Source organism: Prionailurus bengalensis, chromosome A3 (genome assembly GCF_016509475.1).
Source record: "Prionailurus bengalensis isolate Pbe53 chromosome A3, Fcat_Pben_1.1_paternal_pri, whole genome shotgun sequence".
In the NCBI taxonomy this organism is placed as follows: Eukaryota; Metazoa; Chordata; class Mammalia; order Carnivora; family Felidae; genus Prionailurus; species Prionailurus bengalensis.
Genome location: NC_057354.1, coordinates 255,850 through 277,130, shown reverse-complemented (window position 1 = coordinate 277,130; position 21,281 = coordinate 255,850). Strand labels below are relative to the sequence as shown.

General features: G+C 51.3%; 1 protein-coding gene across 4 annotated transcripts in view; it reads left to right on the top strand.

Annotated features, from left to right (window-relative positions):
• MYT1 (myelin transcription factor 1) overlaps positions 1–21,281 on the top strand; it is a 66,557-nt gene that overhangs the window by 11,500 nt on the left and 33,776 nt on the right. For all 4 annotated transcript variants that reach the window (XM_043553353.1, XM_043553354.1, XM_043553351.1 and 1 more), the window contains exons 2-4: positions 6,947–7,047; positions 15,515–15,569; positions 16,559–16,589. In XM_043553353.1, the coding sequence (XP_043409288.1) occupies positions 15,515–15,569; positions 16,559–16,589 (86 nt within the window). In that variant the 5' untranslated portion in view covers positions 6,947–7,047. The remainder of the gene's footprint in view (positions 1–6,946; positions 7,048–15,514; positions 15,570–16,558; positions 16,590–21,281) is intronic.

Sequence of the window (21,281 nt, the reverse complement as noted above, 5' to 3'; positions counted from 1 at the left end):
TGTTCTAGTTCCTGCTCTGCTGTCCATGCTGTGGAGGAGGGAGCCTTCTAAGACATGGGCCTGTTCATCCAGCACAGGTTCCTAGATGCACTGCACCCACCACGGTTCTGGCCCATAGATGTGGGAAAGGTCCTAGGAACAAGGATCTGGGATTGGGGTCTTAATTTGAACTTGGAGAGGTGCTAGATTGCCTTCTGCAGCCACTGGGAGCTGTGTGACAGGGGCCTTTGTGCCCTTTAAGGGCCTTGCCTTCCTGCCTCCGGAGGCATGGTTTGGACCTCAGGGCTTTGGGTTCAGAGATTCTCTGGGTCTAGAGGGAGGAATTCTGGGCTGTGCTCCCCCCAAATGTCTACAGTGACATGTGGTCAGTTTTGTGTGGGCCTTAAGTTATTTCTACAATTTTATCCTAACCTTTTTCTCCCTGCCTTTCTGGGCTTTGCCTTATGTCTGAGTGGCAGGCAAGGAGGCCTTGGAGCTGAGGGGATGGATGAAGATTGAGATGAAAAACAGAAAAGAATGTTTAAATGGCAAGATTTGTTTACACTCAATTCCAGGGCCCAGGTTTTCAATGGATATATTCAGTTCATGTCTTTGAAGTGATGTGAGGTAGAGGGGAGGAGGAATGCACACTGCCAAAGTTTCACCCTGCATAAGAAGCCAGGAAGGCTGAGGGGGCCTGCCCTGTCCAGGGCAGCAGCACCCCAGGCAGGGGCAGCTGGAGCATGTCCAGCAAGCACAGGCACGGGCAGGACAGGGGTCCCTGTGTTTGTTTAGTTACAGGCTGGGGTGGGTGACAGATTGGCTGAGCGATAAAGCTGCCGACACATTCTGATGGCAGAGGGGTGTCTGTGCTGCACTCATGCTGACCTGGCTCATGATGCCTCCTGGTTGTCAGTGTTCACTAAGCTGCTGGGGTGGGGTCTCTGATACATCCCCCTGCCCTCCATGGTCTCCAAGATAGGGAGTGGGTGGGGGGAGTCCAGGCCAGACCAGAACATGGGCTCGCAGAACCCAGGCTGGGAGAACCAAAGGCAACTCCCTCAGACCCCTGCCCTTTGCAAGAGTCTCTAGAGGTGGCTCCAGTGACCAGCCATATGCCTCCCGGCCAGGGGTCACACATCATAGCGGGAGGCAATCTATCTCTTGTAAGGCAGCGCTTGTTGTCTTATTGTTGTGAACATCCACTTGGTGGTCCTCCTAAAGCTACGCGGAACACACTGAATCCTTTGTGGATGGCCCCTGATGTGTGAGGCAGCCCTCACTCACCCCGTACCCAGTTTCTTCTGTGACCTGGTGTTCTGCAGGAGGACTTGCTCTCCCTTGACGTCCTCAAGATTCACTCCCCTGGGCTAAGCAGGACATTGCAGAGGCCATCTGACATGTGTGGGCCTCTCCCCTCCTTAGAGCTGGTCGTTCTAGTCCCGCTGGTGAGCTCTGGTGAGTGAGAGCTCCAGTGTGTCACGAGATTCACACTTAGGCTCCTTCCTGTGTGTGTATGCCAGGAACTGTTAAAAAAACAGCACTCTTGCAATATAATTTACATGTCATATAATTCACTCATTAGAAGAATACGGTTCAGTGGTCTTAGCATAGTGATAGCCATGCCTCTGTCCACATTTAATTTCAGAACACTTTTGTCAGCCCGGAATGAAACCCTGTTCCCATTAACAGCCGCTCCCCATTTGTACCCTTGGAAAGGTACAATCTCCTAATCTCCTGACCTGCTGTCTCTGTGGACTTCCCATTACTGGGAATTCTGCAGATTTTGTTCCATAAATATGGGACTGCACAACATGTGGTCTTTGTGTCTGATTTTGAGGTTCACCACATTGTACCACAGAGGAACACCTTAACCCTTTTTGTTGCCAAATGCTAATAAGTGCCATTCTGTTCAGCAGTTGATGGACACACTCGGGTTGTTTCCATTTTTGGGTTAGTATGAATAAAGCTGTGATCAATAGTTGTGTACAAAACTTTGTGTGGATGTATGTTTTCATTTCTCCTGGATCTGTTTCTTGGAGTGGAATTGTTAGGTCATATGGTAACTCCGGTTAATATTTTGAAGATTTGTCAGACTGTTTTCCAAAGTAATTGTGCCATTTTGTGTTTCCATTGGCAATGTATGAGGATTTCAGTTTGTCCATATTATCTCCAGTACTTGTTATGGTCTTTTTTTTTTAATTATAGCCATTTTAGTGGGTGCGAAGTGGTATCTCATTGTGGGTTTGATTAGCATTTCTCTAATGAGTAGCTACTGAGGATCTTTTCATGTGCATATTGGCCATTTATATGTTGTTTTTGGAAAAATGTCTATTCAGATAATTTGCCCATTTTTAAAGTGTGTTATTTGTCTTATTATGAAAATTTAAGAGCTCTTTATGTATTCTGAATGAAGTCTCTTATCAGATATATGATTATAGACTCTATGGGTTGTCTTCTCACCTTATTGATGGTATTGTTTGACATCCAAAAGTTTAAACTTTAATGAAGTATGACTTACCCATCTTTTCTTTTATTGCATGCTTTTGTGTTGCATCTGAGAAGCCACTGCCGAACCCAAAGTCAGGAAGATTTACTATAATGTTAGGCAAGAGTTTTAGCTTTTACATTTAGATCTAGATCTGTGACTCATTGTGTGTTAATTTTTGTGTATGGTGTGAGAGGGGTTCAATTTCATTGTTTTGGTTATTCTATGTTCCTTGAATTGCCATATGAATTTTCAATCAGTTTGTCAGTATTTGCCACCAAAACAAAACAGCTGGAGAGGTGAAAAATGGTCAGATTCTGGCAAGATTCAGTAAATAGCAGTGGCAGGATTTGGGACCCAGGATGATCCCCAGTGATTGTGCTCAAGGAGCTGATTACTGAGACTGGGGAAGGAAAAGCTTGAGTCCTGTGAGAAGGTGTTATGAGCAGGGATGGAGTTGGAAGAGGAGTCCATGGCATGGCAGATGGGCAAGTGAGGGGAGCAGCAAGAACATTTACGGTGATGGAATAGAAGCTTGGGATACAGGGCAAAGTGGGGAGGACTCATGGGTCAAGGAGGGAGGGATGTGCAGGACAATGGGGATGTGGCATAGACATTAGTGGTGACCCTCCACTTGCTGTAGGTGGAGGACAATTGGAGTGGAGAGTGGGGAATAAAGTCAGCAAATTTGAGTTCCTTAAGAAACGTGGTTGTGAAGGGGGTGGGGATGCAGAGGTAGTGGGGCTGGGGTATGGAGTCCAGACAGATTATGTTCTTTAAACATGGATGCCTCAAGCTTCTGAAAGGTTGAAAAGGCCCAGGAAGGGTCCAGGTTAGAGGGAGTGATCAAATATTCAAGAGGAATATGGGACATGGTTGATACTCTAGGGACCCTTTAATCAGTAGTGGGAAGGAGAGGATATCAAGCCCAGATGGAGAGATTGGCTCAGCTGGGATGCAAGGCCTCCCTTCCTATGTTGGGGATGGAGAGGGGACAGAGAAGGGCTGTCATGAGGGGCTGACATGTCCCACTAAACAGTGAGAATCTCTGATGAGTTTGTGTTCGTGGGAGTGGGGGGACATGGGAGAGGCCAGATGTGGGTTGTCTCCATGTGAAGACACTTCCCTCTTTACATGCTGGGTGAGGGACAGGTAGGAACAGCTTCTGGCTCCAAAGGCTGCCTGTGGTTTACCAGACACAAAACCTAATGTGAAGACTCTGAACACATCTAGGCTTTTTGCAATTACCACTTGACCCTTTGCTCAGGCTTCTTGTCATCTGTTCTTATTTTGGGGTGGGTGAGGGTGCTCATAGTTTGGCTTCCTACATCACTTGCCTGAGGAAGGTGTCAGGCTGTCAGTGGTTTGGCAGGGCTAGAGGGAGAGTAGTCCAGGAAGCCTCTAGGAGGACATATCCTCCCTCCAGGAGTCTGTGGGGTTAGAAGTGGGCACAGAACACCAGCGTCTGGAAGGAGAAGTGGATGCCATCTGTGGGTTCCTAGATGGGCCACCTAGGGGTGTCCCCAGCTGTGGGAAGGAGAATGTGCTCTGGCTCTAAGGTTTCCTGCTGCCTTTTCAGGGGCCTGGCTGGGCTGGCTGCAGGTCTGCAGTGTTCTCAGTTGGGGTGGGTGAGTGTCATTAGTAGAGGGATAGACCTGGCTGTCGCCTGGGTCATGGCTCTAGCCTAGTAGAAGCAGAGGACAACTGATGGGTCAAGAGATTTTCTTCCCTGAGGACCCAGATGTATCTGCTAACAGGCCATGTTACTTTCCGGAGCTTATCTGTCTGCCAGAGTCCCATAAAAGTGAGTTTGGGGACTCTGTAGAGATAGATGTTGGGGCAATACAGAGCGGGCAGGGAGCACAGTGCCAGGTCCTAAAGATGGGTCCTGGCCGGTGACACTGTCCTTGCCACCTGCTCCTAATTGGCTTGTTTGACATCTGTGTCTATGAGTAAGGTTTCAGAAGACCTCATTAGAGACCCAAGAACCCAAAGAAAGCACCCGTCTTGAGGAGAATGTCTTCCTCACTTGCAGTTCCTGGTAATAAAGGAGGTGATATTCTCATGCATTCACTACGTGCCAGATGCCGAGGGGCCACTTTCTGCACGTGCTCTAAATCCCCTAACGCTTCTTCCCTCTGCTTCATGTGCAGGTGAAGAAGGTGGCTTGCAGGTCAGGTGTGGAGCAGGTCCCCGTCCATCCCCGCTGCCTTCTGAGTGTCCACTGGCAGCATGACTTCTAGAAGGGGCATCCTGATGGGACCCCTGTGTCTCTGTGCAGGGCCTTCCTCTGGCTTGGAGACTCTGCAGTTGTCTCGTGTGGGGGGTTCCATGTGCTGCTTCTGTGCAAGCTGGGGAGCTGGTTGTTCAGTGTGTCCAGACAGGAGGGGTGTTGTCTGTGGTAAGGCCCAACTACACACAGCCCCCAGCAGGGGGCAAAGGGGACAAAGAGGGCCTGTGGCCGTTGCCCAGCAAAGGAGAAGCACTGCCATACTTTACGGGGCTTCTAATAGTGACAATAGTTTGCTGCCAAAAATTCCCCAGGAAAAGGAAGGAATTGCGTCAAGGTAAAGGTGGGTTCTGGTAAATGAAGTTCTGACCTTGGGGTGTGTATGTCTTGCTTTACTTGGCTCTGTGTCCTGTGGGTGTGGGCTAAATGCATCACTAGGATGCTGTTTGGCTCTCTTGCCCAGAGGAGGCAGGAGTGGGTGTTTAGAGGTGGTGATGCTGGAGCAGATGTTCTGAAGACCCCTAGTACTTTGCCTGAGCTGATGCATGGCTGCAGAGAATTCCATGGGTCTCTACTTCCAGACCCCCAGGGGCAGGTGAGAGTATCACAGAGAAAACTAGAGGCCCCTTCACAGAGACTTGCAGTTCATCTTGGCTGGGCTTCCCTGGGAAGCAGGAGAGACCTAGGGCAGAAAGAGCTTGGCCCTGCTCAGCTTCTCAGGTACCCTGCTGGGATATGAGGAGCAGAGAACAATCCTGCTTCTGCCAAGATCTTAGGATCTTATGTCCTTTCCTCCAGCTGTCAGTGAGACGTGCCCCAGTTACCTCATATTTTTACATATGTTATCGTGACAAGAAATTCCACTTGAGCCTTGCAGATCAGCCCCGTGTGCAGGGTTCTGCAGTGTCTTCTCTCCTGGGAGGTATGTGTATAAAGTGAACCCCACCTACTTTGTGACCTGGGGTCTTCCAGCTTCCACTGCCACCAGAGATGCAACTAAAGTGTGACAGGTGATTCTTGATTGCCTCCTAAATTTCCTCTCTCCCACCCCCTGGGGATGCTTCCTCCTCCACCCTCACCTGTTTGTTTGCGGCATCCTCTTTGTGAGTTCAGGGCAATCCCCCACACTCCCAGCATAGGTTTGGGAATGTGAATACCCCACGGGTGGCCTGGCCCCACTTCAGAGTGTGCTCATGACTGCTGGGCACCCTCCTGGCCCCAGGAAGAGCCTTACTGCTCACACTTCCCTGGTCAAGGCCAGTCCTCGCAGGGTCCCCTGCAGGTGACCCAAAGCTTAGTGAGGGGCAGGCACACAGTAGGTGCACACAGTAGGGGTCAAATCCTGGTGGTTTTACTCATTCCTTTGAAGACCTTGCATTAGGCTGTATCCTTGACAACCAATCTGCTTCCCTCTGTGTCTGTGCTCCTTGAGGTCACAGGAGGCCCTTTAATGGGATGGAGACATTTTCAGACAAGAGGATGCTCTGGCTGGAGCCACAGGGCTGTCTGGGGCAGGAGTGGTGGAATTTTAGAAAAACAGCATTTGGAGTGCGCTCGTGAGGGGAGAAAAGATAACGGGCATGACAGCACTGTGCTGACCTACCTTCAGCAGAATCCAAACTTACTTCTAGAGAGAAGCAGAGAGCAGAATGCAGAAATACTCATTTCCTGTTTTTATTGTTGGTTACTTAATGACCTTCCTTTGAAAAGCTGCAGTTGTAGAAAGCTAGTTGTCATGGAAACAGGGAGTGCCATGCAGGGAATAGGCATTTCTTTGTCATGTCCAGCTGATGCCTTCAGCCTCTGCTTAGACACATGAATTTATGTGAGAAATTAAATGTCGACTGGAGACATTGCCCTGGAGAGAGGCAGAAAGGAGAGGAAAGATGGCGAGGACCAGGGCAGAGGGAAGGCAAAGGAGGCAAAGTGTTGGACTTGCACCAGCCCCCTGGTTGGAGTGGCTGCTCATGGAAACCACACCCACTGGAGGCAGGTTCCAGGAAGATGGTGCAGGAATGTAGGGTGCTAGGAGCCTCTGAGCATCCCAATCATAGACCAGTTTTCTTCAGAGAGCTCCTGTCCCTTGTCCCTGGAACAGCCACGGGGCTGTGACATTGTGTGTCTTTCTGATGGATTCCAGAAAAGAAGGTTTACATTAATGCTTTGGAAAAGAGTAGTCCAGGTTTTCCCTTTTCTCCCCTTGAGCTGGCACAGCTGCCTTCATTAGGTTTTCTTTTTCTGACCCTCAGAAAATGAGTTCCGGGGTGAGCTGCTGAGTCAGAGGTGGACACAAGGAGACAAAGCCAGCAACTGCAAGACCTCGAGGCTCCTCCTGGGCAGACGCAGCAAGGTGAGGCACCTGGAGGGCAACCCCTGCCCTGCCACACCTCCCCCCCCCCCAGGTCTGGGCAGGGGTCCTTCTCATTTCCAGGCATGGGCATGGAAGTGACTTTCAGTCTGGTCACATCAGTCTAGAGAGAGGGTAAGTGGGGGCTAGGACCATCAGTGATCTGGTCACTGTAAAATTAAAGGAAGAAAAACGACTCTGAACAGAGTAAAACTAAAATATGACAACAGACTGTCACCTCTGGCCAGGTCCCTGCTCTGGATCTGGTCATACCTGGGCTGCGTCCATAGCTGTTGCCCAGGTAGGCTGAGAATCCTTGGTAGACTTTCTCCTTGGTATGTTGATCATGTTTATTTCCATCTTCCCAAGTGGAGGTAGATGGTACATGCCCTTCTCATACCTGCCACCACTAGAATTCAGTGATGGAGGTGACTCAGGGTCCCTGCCTCCCCAGGGATGCTCCCAACCCAGGGTATCCCATATGCCTACAGCCACACCAAGCCTCCAATTCCAGAACTTCCCACGACATACTCTGGATGAAGCTGGATTTGCAAGATCTGGTGACCCTCAGAGATGGAAGTAAAAGTGACAACAGGCTTGTGGGCATTCCTTCCCAGACCTCAGATTCTGGTCTCTCATTTTCCTGACATGGATATGGTCCCCAACAAAGATCCAAGCCATGATGCAGGCCATGGCCACCCAGATGTGATGGCCCAGGGAGTAGTCTGGAAGGGCTACAAAGTTTTAGGTGGCTACTTCACTTGAGGGTGCTTGTAGTTTGCTCTTAAAACCCAACACTTTTCCTTTGAATGTGGTGACTAGAATATATATTCTAATGGGTCTCTTGTAGCACCCTGTTAAGTACTTCCACTCCCACTATTACTCCTGTAGGGTTATCACTGCTATGCTGAGCCATGTTGGAGCCTGAGGCAAAAGGAAAAGTCAGTAAATGTTGATCCTATCTTTCTTTACATTTTTAGTATTTTGTACATCATGTATTTTGATGTTTTGATGTTTTAAAGTATCGCATTAAACTGTTATTTATCTTGTTTTTTTTTTCCACCTTAAATTTGCCTTCTTCATTTGCCCCTTTCCAGCGCTGAGCATTCAAACAGAGATATTGTGACTGACAAAGTTATTTGATGTGAGGCCAGGGGCTCTGGATAACATGTATCTACAATTGTGGGATCTGTGTAAGGGACAGATAGGAAGGTTGCTGTCCCCCTGTGGCTCCAGCTGACAAGCGCAGAGGGTGTTAGGACCTGCTGTGAGCAGCCTGGTGGCCCCTGCTCAGGCTTTCCTGGCAACACTGGCTGTTTCACTGTCTGTTTCTTTAACTGCCCCATTAGAGAGTCTTACTTCTAGTTTGGGCCTGAGTTACTGTTCTGAGCAGAGAAGCTAAGATGCCGGACAAGGAGGGAGGATGTTCCTTTGACGGAGCGGATTTCCAGAAGGACTGTAGGGTGGTATGTGCTGACTGAGGAGGCTGGGGAGGCCAAAGCATGGGAGCAGTGGAGGCCATGGGAGAGCAGAGTGCCACACAGCAAGTGGGGACTGGCTTTACATGGTGGGGGTGGGGTGGTGGAGCCTCAGTTCCTGGAGGGTGGTGGGAGCAGAGGAGTCCCGTGTGAGTGGGTGGGTACTCATGGCTTGGTTTGCTGTGTGCCTCTGGCTTCAGCACCAGGCAGGTGGACAGCTCAGAGATGGGCTGTGAAGGGGCTGTTAGAAAAGATTAGGTGGTTGTGGGTTTGGGGAAGGTGCTGGGCGTTGAGCTCTTTATTTTTATTTTTTAACTTAAGGAGAAAAGGAATAGGTGTTGATGGTAGGTACTTAAACTTCCTCCTGACCTTCAAGAATGAAACATTTGGGCCCCAATCACATAATATTGAATGGAGGACTCCAGGTATGAATCCAGGAGAAGGTTGATTGCATGGACGCTTAGCAGCCCTTCCTCCTGACAAGGGAGGGAGGTGCCACTGGGCATGGCCTTTCTGGCCTGCTTCACTGGATGTTACTAGATTCCTACACTTGGGTAGGTAGATATTCCATTTATGTTCAAGCTTTTTCTTTTTTTTTAATGTTTACTTATTTACATTTGAGAGAGAGAAAGAGCAAGAGAGCACAAGCAGGGGTGGGCCAAAGAGAGGGAGACAGAGAATCCAAAGCAGGCTCCGAGCTCTGAGCTGTCAGCACAGACTCCAACACAGGGCTCGAACCCACAAACTGCGAGATCACAACCTGAGCAGAAATTGGACGCTTAACCGGCTGAGCCACCTAGAGGCCCCTATGTTGGAGTTTTAAACAGATGGACCCAGACATGGCTGCTTTATCAAAGTGTCTACTATATAACTATAATTTTCTAAAAATTTATTTATTTAGTTATTTTTAATTTCCAGTACAGTTAACATATGGTGTTATATTTAAGGTGTACAATGCAGTGATTCAACAATTCTATGTGGTACTCAGTGCTCAGCACGATAAGTGTACTTTTAATCTTCTTCACCTATTTCACCCATTCTCCCCCCTCCCCCCAATACACCTCCCCTTTGGTAACTACCAGTTTGTTCTCCATAGTTAAGAGTCTATTTTTTGTTTCTTTGTCTGCATATAATTAAAAAAAATTTTAAATGCTTATTTATTTTTGAGAGACAGAGAGAGACAGAGTACAAGTGGGGGAGGGGCAGAGAGAGAGGAGGACTCAGAATCCGAAGCAGGGTTCAGGCTCTGAGCTGTCAGCACAGATCCCGACAAGGGGCTTGAACTCATGAACCATGAGATCATGACCTGAGTTGAAGTAGGATGCTTAACCAAGTGAACCACTCAGGCACCCCTGTTTGCATACAATTTTTAATTTGGGGTTGGAGTGAGCCACAATTCCCTGCCCAGAGATGTTAGGAGAACCCCTCCCAAGACATGTGCTAGATAATGCTCCATGGGTTATCCTTTCTACAAACCAAGGCAAAGTCTGCTCTATTCAGCTGCCAGTAGGTCGAACAATGGGTGGGCGTCAGGAGAATTTCAGACATGCATTTGGACACCCCCAAAGAGGCGACAGAACTATAATTTCAAGGAACCAAGGGTGCTGTGGTAGCCATGGTGGGGAGCAGGGGTGTGGGCATGTGATTTAGCCTCACATATCAGAGAATGGAAAGCAGAATGTGTGCAGAGGGTTCCTGAGGTAGTAGAACCTGTACACCTTTGAAGAAGAAAGCTGCTCTTCGGGCTGACTCTTGATCTGTCATACAGGTATGTGCTCGAAAGAACAGGAAGCCAGGAAGATTGTGCAGGTAGACAGCAGCACATGGGACTGACACTGGGGGTTCTGGAGGATTCTATTGGAAAGCTTGATGGGGAGAAGGAGCAAGGAAGACACTTTAATGCTGCTCCCAAATCCTTCAGTGAAGCTTCATCTCAGTGTTAGGTACATGGATCTGCTGGAAGGGCTTCATAGTGGTGATGTGTGAGTTGGGTTGGCATTGCCCTTGGCTGTGCACAATTGAGAGAATAAAACATCCCATATTGCCCCCCCCTTCCCTCCCCTGGAGAAAGGGGACACTGGCAGATGCTGTTGGAGCCAATATGGTAGGTGACAGCCAGTTCCCTGCCACGCCCCTGTTATGTCCCTCTGCCCTCCGCATCCCATGTCACCCCTTCCTTCCAGGCAGGTTTGCCTGTGGTCTCCTGGGAGTCAGTGAGTGCTCCCCTCTCTTTGTCTAGGTCTTCCAGCAGGGAAAACACCAAAATCCTCCCACAGAGACACTATAATCCATATAATCTTGTGGATTTAAAAAATTGTCCCAAGTCCAGTCTAATTTTCCAGCTTTGCTAGCTGTTGGAACACATTCTAAATAAAATGAACACTAACCTGTCTCTCCCTCCAGTCCAGGGGTGGGATGAATGTCCCCAGTGGTCTCAGTGGGTCTGGACCCCACCCAGCTTCAGGGTCTGGTCCCTATTCAGCCCCTTCCAACTGCTCCTGGCCACATTTTGCAGTTCCGGGATCTCAGACATGTTTCCAACTATTGTCATTCATCTTTTCACCTGTCTGTCTGTCCTTACATAATATGTGCTGAACAGTGAATGAAGCCATGGTACCTGGCTCTGTATAGGAGAGGCAATGGCCTTGAAAGCATGAATGAATGAGCTTATTTCAGACTGAAGTGAGGGCCATGAGGGAAATGACAAGGCACAGAATGGAGAGTGAGGGGGAAAGGGTGGGAAAATGGAGGTGCAGGCCTGACTGTTGAGAGGCCACCCAGGGATGCTTCCTGTTTCCCAAGACTGGAGTACCTCCCACCCTGAAGCTATCATCCCTAAGACCCTCAGGTCTTCACTGATTCATTGAGCCTCCTCACTCCCATCCAGGCTCCCAAGTCTAAGCAGTTCCCTCCCTCTTGAGCTCTACCCTGCCACCTGGGTGCTGAGGCTGGCTCTCCTCCTACAGGGGCTGGGGTGGGGGGGGGCGGTGCGGCAGGAAAGCTTCAGTATGAATTCTGTTCTTTGGCCCTTAGCCATCCATGCAGAAGGGCAGGGATACGGCATAGGGTGGAGAGGAAGGAAGCTGGAGTTGTGAATGCCTGGGAAGAGCCAAGAAGAACTGAGAGAGAGAGAAAGAGAAGAAGAGAGGGAGAGGAAGGATGTAAGAGAGAGAAGAGGGAGGGGCACCCCTTCAAGACCACCACGGATGCTCCTGAATGTGGGGGTGAGGGTGGGGCAGACCTGATCTCTGAGGGTAAAGGAGAAGATCGGCACGAAGTCTGTTAAGCATCATTGCACACCTCATGAACAATCTATGACTGGATATTCTCGGACATTGAGAGTCTGCTCTCTCTGCTTTGTGACTGGCTGTGTGTCTGGGTTCTGAGTGCATTTCTGACAACCACAGCCTAAGAATCCAGACAAACCCATAGGTTTCAAGGCTGCATAATTACTGCATTTGCTTTTTTGGTTCCCAAGTTTATAAATGTCCAACTTAAGGAACTCAGTTTTGGCAAGGGTGCTATGCAGATAGGTCTTAAAAGGGGCTGGTCTTTGTAGCATGGTGTTGTGAGAACCGTTGGTATTTAAAAAGAGCATACCTGATTAATCTTGACTTTACAAAAAAATACATTACAGAACAAAATAGTAACACCTTCTTGAATGAGACCCATTATATGGTACTAACAAAGCAAGTTAAAAGGAAGGGTGAAGAGACAATTCTCTTTGGTTAATGGATGTGGCAAAACAGGATGTATCTGCATTTGTAAATTATTCTCCTCCCATAGTTTTCCTATTGAAGAGGGAACTACTGAAATATTTATTAGAGTGGAGTGATGGTTTAAGGGGCACAGGGAAGCTGTTAGACATGCTCCTGGTGGCAGAATGAAGTTGGCTTATGGAAACAGCGCAGACAATGTTCTTGAGAGAGATCACTGCCCCACAGTGAGAGTGGGGGTTGAGGTTGGCTTGGCTGTGACAAGGGGACCTTCTCACCCTCCAGGTGAGAGGCCATTCAGTTATTTCTGGGCTGTACAAAAATAGGGACTTGATTGGCTTGTGCTTGGAACAAATGGTTTTTAAAAATAAATCAGTGAACCACTGGGAAGTGTCTCATTGTCTTTGCACCAGTGAGTGGCCTGTCTTTGTGTGACGAGGGACAGAGGGCCCTGGGGGGCTGCCAGTAAGCCAAGCAGCACAAGCCTCGGCGGTGCTGGGCTGTATGGGCATCAGTTCTCCGTCTACAACACAGGGCGTGAGGCCAGAGGAGAACCCACCTCTGAAGTCTTTCAGTTCTCCAGGAAGGAAAACAACGTAAATCGTAAATCAAGTGGAGCTGGTTTTATCACAGCTTTGCCCAGATGCTTCCGAGGCAGCCACCACTGCTAGTTTCAAACGGCTCAGAAATCAAAGTCTCCCTGCTTCGTTGTTGATGTCCCACGTCATCGGGTCTCACAGATTCATCCTCATATTAAAGAGCTAACCCATTTTTCTTCCTGTGGTTGAGTTTTTTTCCCCCCTTTAAAATCAAAGCTACATGCACCGAAGAGAACTTCTCACTTATTGACCGTTTGATGCAGATAAATTGCAAATGGAAAGGTGCTCAGCAAAATGAATGCCACAGCTGTTAGCTTCATCAATGGGAGCTCGCAGTTTGCAAGCAGCGCCCATTACGCATCCCTGCAACTCTCTCTATTCTCTGCTCTTTGAATAATTTATCTGCAGGAAATCCAAATTGCCAAGGCACGCTTTAACCTAGCAGAATGATTGCCAATTTCCTTGGGAAAACTGACAAAAAAAAAAAAAAAAAAAAAAAAGAGCTGTAGATTGCATTTCAGCTGAAAGCAGGCGCCCGGCAATCAGACGCATTAGCTCCATTGTGCGGCCTACATCGGAAGGCATTGCGCTCGGGCTCAGTGCAGATGACATTTGAAGGCTCATAAATGTAATGAAGTCCCTTTGACACCTGCTCCTCTCTTCACTTTAAATATGAGTCATTGGTCCACGGGGAACCTCTGCTTTAAAAATAGAGATTATAGTAATTGTCTTCCAAGCTTTTGGAAGGCTGTAATAAACGCAGAGCTCATGGCACCGTGGCTCTGCAGCCTGGGGTCGACAGGTTGCATAAATTACCCCAGGTTTTGATTTTTCTTCCTTAACAAATCACATAAATCACTGCATGTTAGTGCCACTGGGGGCAGGGGGGAGGTTCACTTTGCGAATTTTGTCGTACCTCTTGGGGGGATTCCATCTCTTTCTTGGAGGGTGGTACCTCAGCACTTGTCTCTTGCAGGTCTTGAGGCCCTACAGCCCCACTTTTGTAGCCCTTCCTTGCTTTCTCCTGCTTCTCTTCCCTCTGTCTGGCTTTCCCTTTGACGACCTCGGCTACGGCCTGGGACAGGTGGTGAGCCCTGTGGGCCCTGGCTCTCCTGGAGCCTCCTGGGGCCCCTGGGGTGCCTGGGGTTCATCCTGCCAGGCAGAGGTCCCTCCCCACCGGGCCTCTCTCCCTTGGAGACAAGGAATATTTCAGGGGTCCACCCATCTCCTGCCTCTTCATTACATATCTGCCCAGATTTGTCTGGGTGACCTATGTACAGGATGTACATGACCTATGTACAGGATGACCTGTAGCCCCTGGGGGCGTCCCCCACCTCAAGCCTCTCTGTGACCTTTGTCCCCAGGCTTCACCCTCCTTCAGGCTCTCCCTCGACTCCCTCATGGGACTACACAGGCAGTGTTCCCCTTGGAAGTTAGCAGGGGGCAGGGAATGTGGGGTATACTGATGGGCTCAGGTGGGGTGGCCAGAGGATATGAGGGGTTCTCCACTGTGTGGGGTGCCCCATCCCCCTTGGGAAGCTCTACTCACCCTCTCCTGGGAGAAGGGACATCCCTGGGAGGGTGGACTGTGGGTCCTGTCCAGATGGCCCCTTGGCCTGCATTCCTGTTTTTAACCGGCTTTCACCTGAGACTGCTTCCCACCTCTAAAGCTGGGCTATATGGTACAGTGGCCACGGGCACTTAGCATGTGGCCGGTGACACTGAGATGTGCTGTGAATCCAGGAGACATGCCGGGTTTCTCAGAGTTAGCACAAAACAGAATCCAATTCATAATTTTTTATACTGATTACTGTTGAAATGATGTTTTGGATAGGTTAGGCTAAGTAAAGTTTACTATTAAAATCTGCTTCATGTTTCCTTTTCATTTATAACATGACTATTAGAACATTTACAGTGGTGTCATAACTTGCATTTCGTTTCCCCAGGGTGGTGGTGCCTTGGCGGCCCCTGTACCTCTCAGAGCACACGCTCATGGAGTGTAGGAGCACACACTCATCGAGCATAGGAGCACACACTCATTGAGCGTCCCGTCTCACATTAGGGAAGGTCTGCTCAGGCCGCCCGTCCTTGGGCTCTCCCTGGGACGGCACAGTAAAAATTGAAGTCATTTATTTCTGGACACTTTGTGGAGGCCTGTTCTAGTCCCAGCCACCTGTTTCTAAGAGGATGATCCCAGTGTGGTAAGGCACTCACTCCTGTGGGAAGCCGGGCTCTGGGGCCCAGTGGGTGACCTGCCATGGTGCCTTAGGACCTGCCACCCCCAGTGAGTGCTGGGTGGAACCCTCAGCCTTGCCAGGAGGCCATATTCTATGAGACCCTAACATTTATGAAGAGCTGGTGGGTGGGGTAGGGCTCCTGCCTGAGGTTCCTGCTCTGGTGTGTGTGGGGCAGTGGGAGGGCTGGGAGCAGGAGGCAAGTGACGCCCCCCCCCCCCCCACCTTGACTGGTGGTCTCTGTCCTGAAGCATCTCCCCTGTACCTGTTGCTCCTGGTCTCAGGCCTCCCCCTCCTCGGAGCCCACTCATTGTCTTTCTGTGTCACAGATTCACCTTCACCAGTAAAACTTGAGCCAGAAAACGGCTGGAGGTCCAGTGTGGCCCTCGAGGGGTGGTTCTGTGCTGGGTTTCGGTTAACATCACAGTTGTTTTTGCTTGCAGATGAGCTTAGAACATGAGGATAAGCGGGCTCGTACGCGATCCAAGGCCCTCCGAGGTGAGTGCCGTCCCCTCCCAGCTGGGTCTGGCTGTGAGTCCCAGGCCCTAAAGCAGTAAATGTCACTTTCCTCAGGAAAACAGAACCCCACAGTGATGACCAGGCCCTGGGATGCTCCTCCCCTTACGCTGGGCAGTTGGGGTCCATGGTGTCTGGTGGCTTCAGGCCTCTTCAGCCTCAAGGTGCCTAGGAGGGCTGCTGTGGGGTCCAGACAAAGCTGCCTGGGGTGGAGGTGAGGAGGCAGGCAGTCCCACAGAGTGGGGAAAGCAGAGCTTGCCCAGCAGACCTTTCTGTTTGGAACTGAGATGCTGCCAGGCTCCCGTCACCAGCCTCCTTGCCTCCCAGGACGTCAGTCTTGGTGCTGGATGGCCATGGGCAGTTGTCAGATTTAACTGGCAGTGGGGTGGGGAGACAGGGAGCCAAGGCCCTGCTGAACCCTTGGCCAGCCTCACCTCCCTGACTCCATGAGCACACACGGGCCAGGGCTGCGTGTCCCCGTGTGTGGGTGGCCTTCACGGAGGGGCTAGAACACTGAGCTTCTCAGGTGAGCTGCCCAGTTGGACCCTGGTGCATGTTGCCCCCGGTGGCCTACATCACTGAGGGACCAGCCGCTCGGCCCATCTGTTCTCTCTGTCCAGCTTTATCTGCTGGGTCAAGTTTCCTGCTGGAAGCTGACTTCTAGCTGCAATTAGAGAAAGGGAAACCATCCTGGCCCCGAAGGCCCAGAGAGCCTGTATTAGGTGGGGCGTCTGACCCAGTCTGCAAAACTACCAGCCTCTCGTGGGGAGAGTCTGGCACAGCATCAGGTTAGAGGTGGCAGCTCGCTCCACTGGACCCTGCAGGACATACCAGGAGGTCAGGAAAGGACGGGGTTCCATTCTCACTGGGATTGCCTCCGCTTTTTATTCCATTTGTGCCATGAGGGCGATGTGCCTTTTCAATTCGGACTCCCACATGTGTTTCCCTGTTTCTCTCTTTCTCTCACCCAGTGCCCCCAGAGCCCACAGGTGCCGACCTCAGGTAAGAAAGGCTTTCTGCTAGCTCCCAGCATTGCGCATGCCTGTGACCCCGAACACCCAAAATGTCCCACACTGGGCACTTTGGACTGACCAAGCACACCCCTGAACCCCTTTCCTCCTCGCCATGAGTCCAGCTATCTTCACCTTTCTCGGCCCTCCCTCCACCTCTGTCCTGGCCCTACCGTGCAGCCAGCCTCGACACAGGGGCACAGATACGCTCGCATCTGGTCACCACCAGGCCCTGGTAGTCCCCACGGTCCCCAGCCAGCAACAAGGTGCTGTGTTAGTGGGCTTTCACAAATGCTTCTGTGTCTGGTGGTTTGGCCAGAGTTGAGGAAGCTGGCTGTCCAGTTCCCAAGTTTTCCGCTGACTCTAGATGCAGACAGTGTTTTTGTGTGTTGGTGATCTTGTAATGGCTTAGCCCTGTGACTTTCCAGATTCTAGGTCACTTCTCACAAGGCATGAGCACCCTGAGGAGGAAGGGAGGACAGCCTACTGCGGAGATTTGCTGGGTCAGGGCAGAGGGGCCAGGCTCTCCTCCCCAGAGGTCGACTTGCCCTCACCTGTTTGCTTCTGTCCTGGGCTCGGCTCCTGGGGCTGTGGGGGGTGGGGGTGGGGGAGGCCAGAGAGAAAGCCACCCCAGTGCTTGTGTGTAAGGACTGCTCCCCCAGCACCACCCACACATCCTTTGGACTCGCGACTCCGTGGGCCTGGGCTCTTCTGGTGCCAGCCCTCAGTGCTGTTTTGCTCAGACAGCGCTGATGATGTCCTGCAGCCAAGAAAATCAGCCCCTAGTTCTCCCCACCTTTTCTGAGGAGGGGTAGTGCCAATGTGTTCTGGCTCAAACACGAGAGAAGAAAGGGAAGTGATGTTGTTGAGGGTCCCAGTGTGTCAGGTGGGCACCAGGGGCCCCATTTGATTTTCACAAAGTTCCTGTGAGACGAAGCCAGACTTGGACTGCAGCTGAGGTCGCCTGCCAGAGGCTCATCCTTGGAGGAAGGAAGGGCTCCAAGCCCACCCTCTTTCCAATAGCAGCTCTGGTGCTGAGCACACCACAGAGCCCCCAGTGCCCCCCGCACCCTGAGACAGTGGGCAAGGACTGTATCGGCTTGGTGCTCTGTCCATGCCCAAGGGCCACGGTGACAACCATACCCCAGGGGGGGTTTCTGTGATCTTCCAGACTCCCAGCTGGGGACAAACAGAACAGTCTAGTTTCCGAGGGTCAGTGATGTTCCTTCCCTGCTCTCTCTGCCACCAGCCTGGAACAGTTCTTCCTACGTAACTGCATCAATCCAGGGCATCAGCGCTTCTCAGTTCTTAGGGGGAAAGATTCTCACTAAACTGAACAAGCCTGGGGCCAGGACTGTCATCGTCGTCTTCTTCTATTTCTTCTTCTAAATTTATTTTTATTAAAAAAATTTTTTTCAATGCTTATTTATTTTTGAGAGACAGAGAGACAGAGCATGAGCAGGGGAGGGGAGGAGACAGAGGGAGACACAGAATCTGAAGCAAGCTCCAGGCTCTGAGCTGTCAGCACAGATCCTGACTGGGGGGCTCGAATGAACTCACCAACTGTGAGATCGTGATCTGAGCCGAAGTCAGACACTTAACCGACTGAGCCACCTAGGTGCCCCGTCTTCTCCTCCTCTTCCTCCTCCTCCTCCTTCTTCTTCTTAATGTTTATTTATTTTTGAGAGAGAGACAGACAGAGCATGAGAGGCGGAGGGGCAGAGAGAGAAGGAGACACAGAATCCGAAGCAGGCTCCAGGCTCTGAGCTGTCAGCACAGAGCCCAACGTGGGGCTCAAACTCATGGACTGTGAGATCATGACCTGAGCCAAAGTCAGACGCTCAACTTACTGAGCCACTCAGGCACCCCAGGACTGTCTTATTCTTCACCAGACCTGTTGATGAGTGGCTTTTGCCAGCCAGGGAAAGGCGAGGACCCCAGAGTGTCCCAGCATCCCTCTAACTGTTGAGGCTATAAGTTGGTAACAGAAAGGAAGGGGCACAAAGGGAGGCCACATACTCAGAGCCCAGGTGTGTGGCGATCTCTGCTATACCTGCACAGCATAGTGTTGCTCTTAGGACACAGTTCCCAGGGCTATTATTGTCCTGTTTGTGAAGTGGGGAAACCGAGGCTCAGAGGGCTAAAGTTTGTCCAACCACAAGAGCTGAATCACACACTCCACTGCTCAAAGCCCTAGCCTCAGTCACAGGGTGGGAGGGTTAGGGTGGAAAGGCAGCCAGACCAGGCCGATGGAAGCTGCACAGAACACGCTTTCCCTGAGCACAGGGTTAGCTCGCTGGAGGGGAGGTGCCCTCTCTGATGGGTGGACCAGTGGATGGATGTTCAAAGGGGCAGGAGCACAGGGTGAGAGCTGGTTTCCAGGAGGAGGTACCACTTCCCCTGGGCCGTGTGACGTTCAGTGGGGACATCTTCAGGACAGTGAAGGGGAAGAGGCTGGGCATAGCACCTGAGGAAGCTCTGGGGTTTGGTAATAACGGTTAATTTTGGCAACAGATGAAGTTATGGCGGCAGTTGGAAAGGCAGATCCAAAGGGCTAGGTATTCTCTCATAATTCTGCAATAGCAGAACCAAAAATGACTCTGAAAATAGATTTGTTTTGAAATATTCTCAGAGAGGACCCAGCTAGTGCATGGGAGAGGGTTGCGTGAGCACCTTCATTTTTTATGTGGTCTCAACCTATTTACTTGGTGATAGTGAGACCCTTATATTTTTTAGTGGGGAAACTAGGGACAAACGCATTGATGTCTGCTAGCAGCAAGGTCTTCGGCAATTCTTCCGGTTTTGGGGAATGGCTGTTTGGAGTGAAATGGAGGGGTCTATGCCAAAAAACTGCCCATGTCCTGCCGGGAAGGTGCCAGTCACTCCTGTGTTCACAACCGTGCACTGGCCGTGAGCTACACGTGGGGTTGTGATCTGTGGTGCCCTCGCGGCTCTCACCCCTTTATTTGCATGTCAGCCGCCCTAGGCACCTTTGCGCCACAAGAATGGGCAAATGCTGCAAGCCAGGACTTCTTCCCCCTCTGGCACGGCAGCGGCTGTGCTGCACAAGCAGAAGAGACCCCCGTCCTGGTGAGGTGTACACGAAAGACGCCAGCACAGGGAGAGAACTCGCTGGGACCTGGAAGAGAAACGTGATGTTAGACGAAGTCATGCAGCATCACTGGAAGGGGTGCTGCGTTAGGGTGAAGCTCCACTTGGGGGCTCGCCACACGGATGAGGGAATGATGCCTCCCAGAACTTGCTGCCATCCCCTGCTCCGGTCTGTCTCTTCCCCAGCTCATGCAGAGCTCCCAGGAAGCTGCTTGTTCTCGGGGCAGTGGTGTGGCGGCTGTTGTGATGAGAGCAGAGCAGAAGGTTGGCCAGGAGTGGGTGAGGCCCTCATCGCCTTCTCCTGCCTCTGGAGCCCACTTTGCTGCTCCGTGCCCTGAAGTTAATACTGAGCGCCCAAGAGAGAGCAAATGGATCTGGTGTTTTTCCCCTTCACGTTAGTAAAGAACCAATAGACACTTCATTTGTGTCTTGGTCAGGGCCCATCTGCCGTCACACAACCTCAGAGTGACTCTGCTAGAGGCGACGGCTAGTGTGAAGTTGGGGCACCCAACTCCTTTGCAGACGGAAGCGGTTGGACCCCTTCTGGAGCCGCCTCCAGGTTCCAGGAGAGTTGCCCATCTGTCACCACTGCACCCTGGTTCCCGCCCAGCCCACCTGACCTCAGCTGAGGGCCTCCTGTGAGCCAGTGGTCAGCTCCTGCCTATGGGACAGATGGGAGTGGGGGCGGAGTTCTCCACCTGTCTCCAGGGGGCTGGAGGGAGGCCAATCCCTTGGAGGAACGGGAGCTGAGTGTGGGGCTCCAGCTGGGATCTGGCTCCTCCTGGCCTCAGCCTCGGCCTCGACTTCCCTTGACACCTGTTGTCTATGTTCAGACACCTCAGAGAGGTGGCCCGGACCCTGCTCAGTGCTGACTGTGAGTAGGCAGTCTGTGAGCCTTCCTGACCATCTCTCCGTCTCTGCCACACTCAGGGAGCCTGGGGGGTTCAGGGACAGGGTTTGGCTGGGTCTTCCTCATCCCACATGCTGGGAAGAAGCTCCAGATGCCTGGAGCTGGTGCTGCTTCCACACTCTGGCCCTGAGCACCCTCTGGGCCTCAGCGACGCCACGCTGGGGAAGCTTGTAGGGGAAGCTGTGTGAACTGGGAGGCATAGGCTGCTGGCATCGCAGCCCCTGGGCTTTGGTCAGGTCTCACGTTGCCCTTGTTGGACGTTCCCTTGGCTGCTGCGTGGAGGGCAGGAGCGTGGGGGTTCCAGCCTCTCCTCCCAGAGTGGCCCTCACCTGCTCCACACACGTGGGCTCCCAGCCTATCCTGCTCCATTTAGGCTGGAGGCCAGGACTCTTCTGAACTGGCGGGTGGAGGTGTGGCTTGGAGCTGGTGACGTGTTTGGGGGCAGTGCCAGTGGCCTGCAGGCCTCCACGGCAGCTGTCACATAATTGCCTGATTAACTCAGTGATTAATCGGCTAATTGGGACCTCAGCTTCAAATCCCCAATAACAAGGACCTTTTGTGAAAAGTCTCAAAGCTAGCTCTTGAGAGAGTGAAAGCAAGCATGGGGCATAGATTTTAGAATAGACAGGCTGGGGGCAGCGCTAAGTCCTGTCTGTCTGGAAA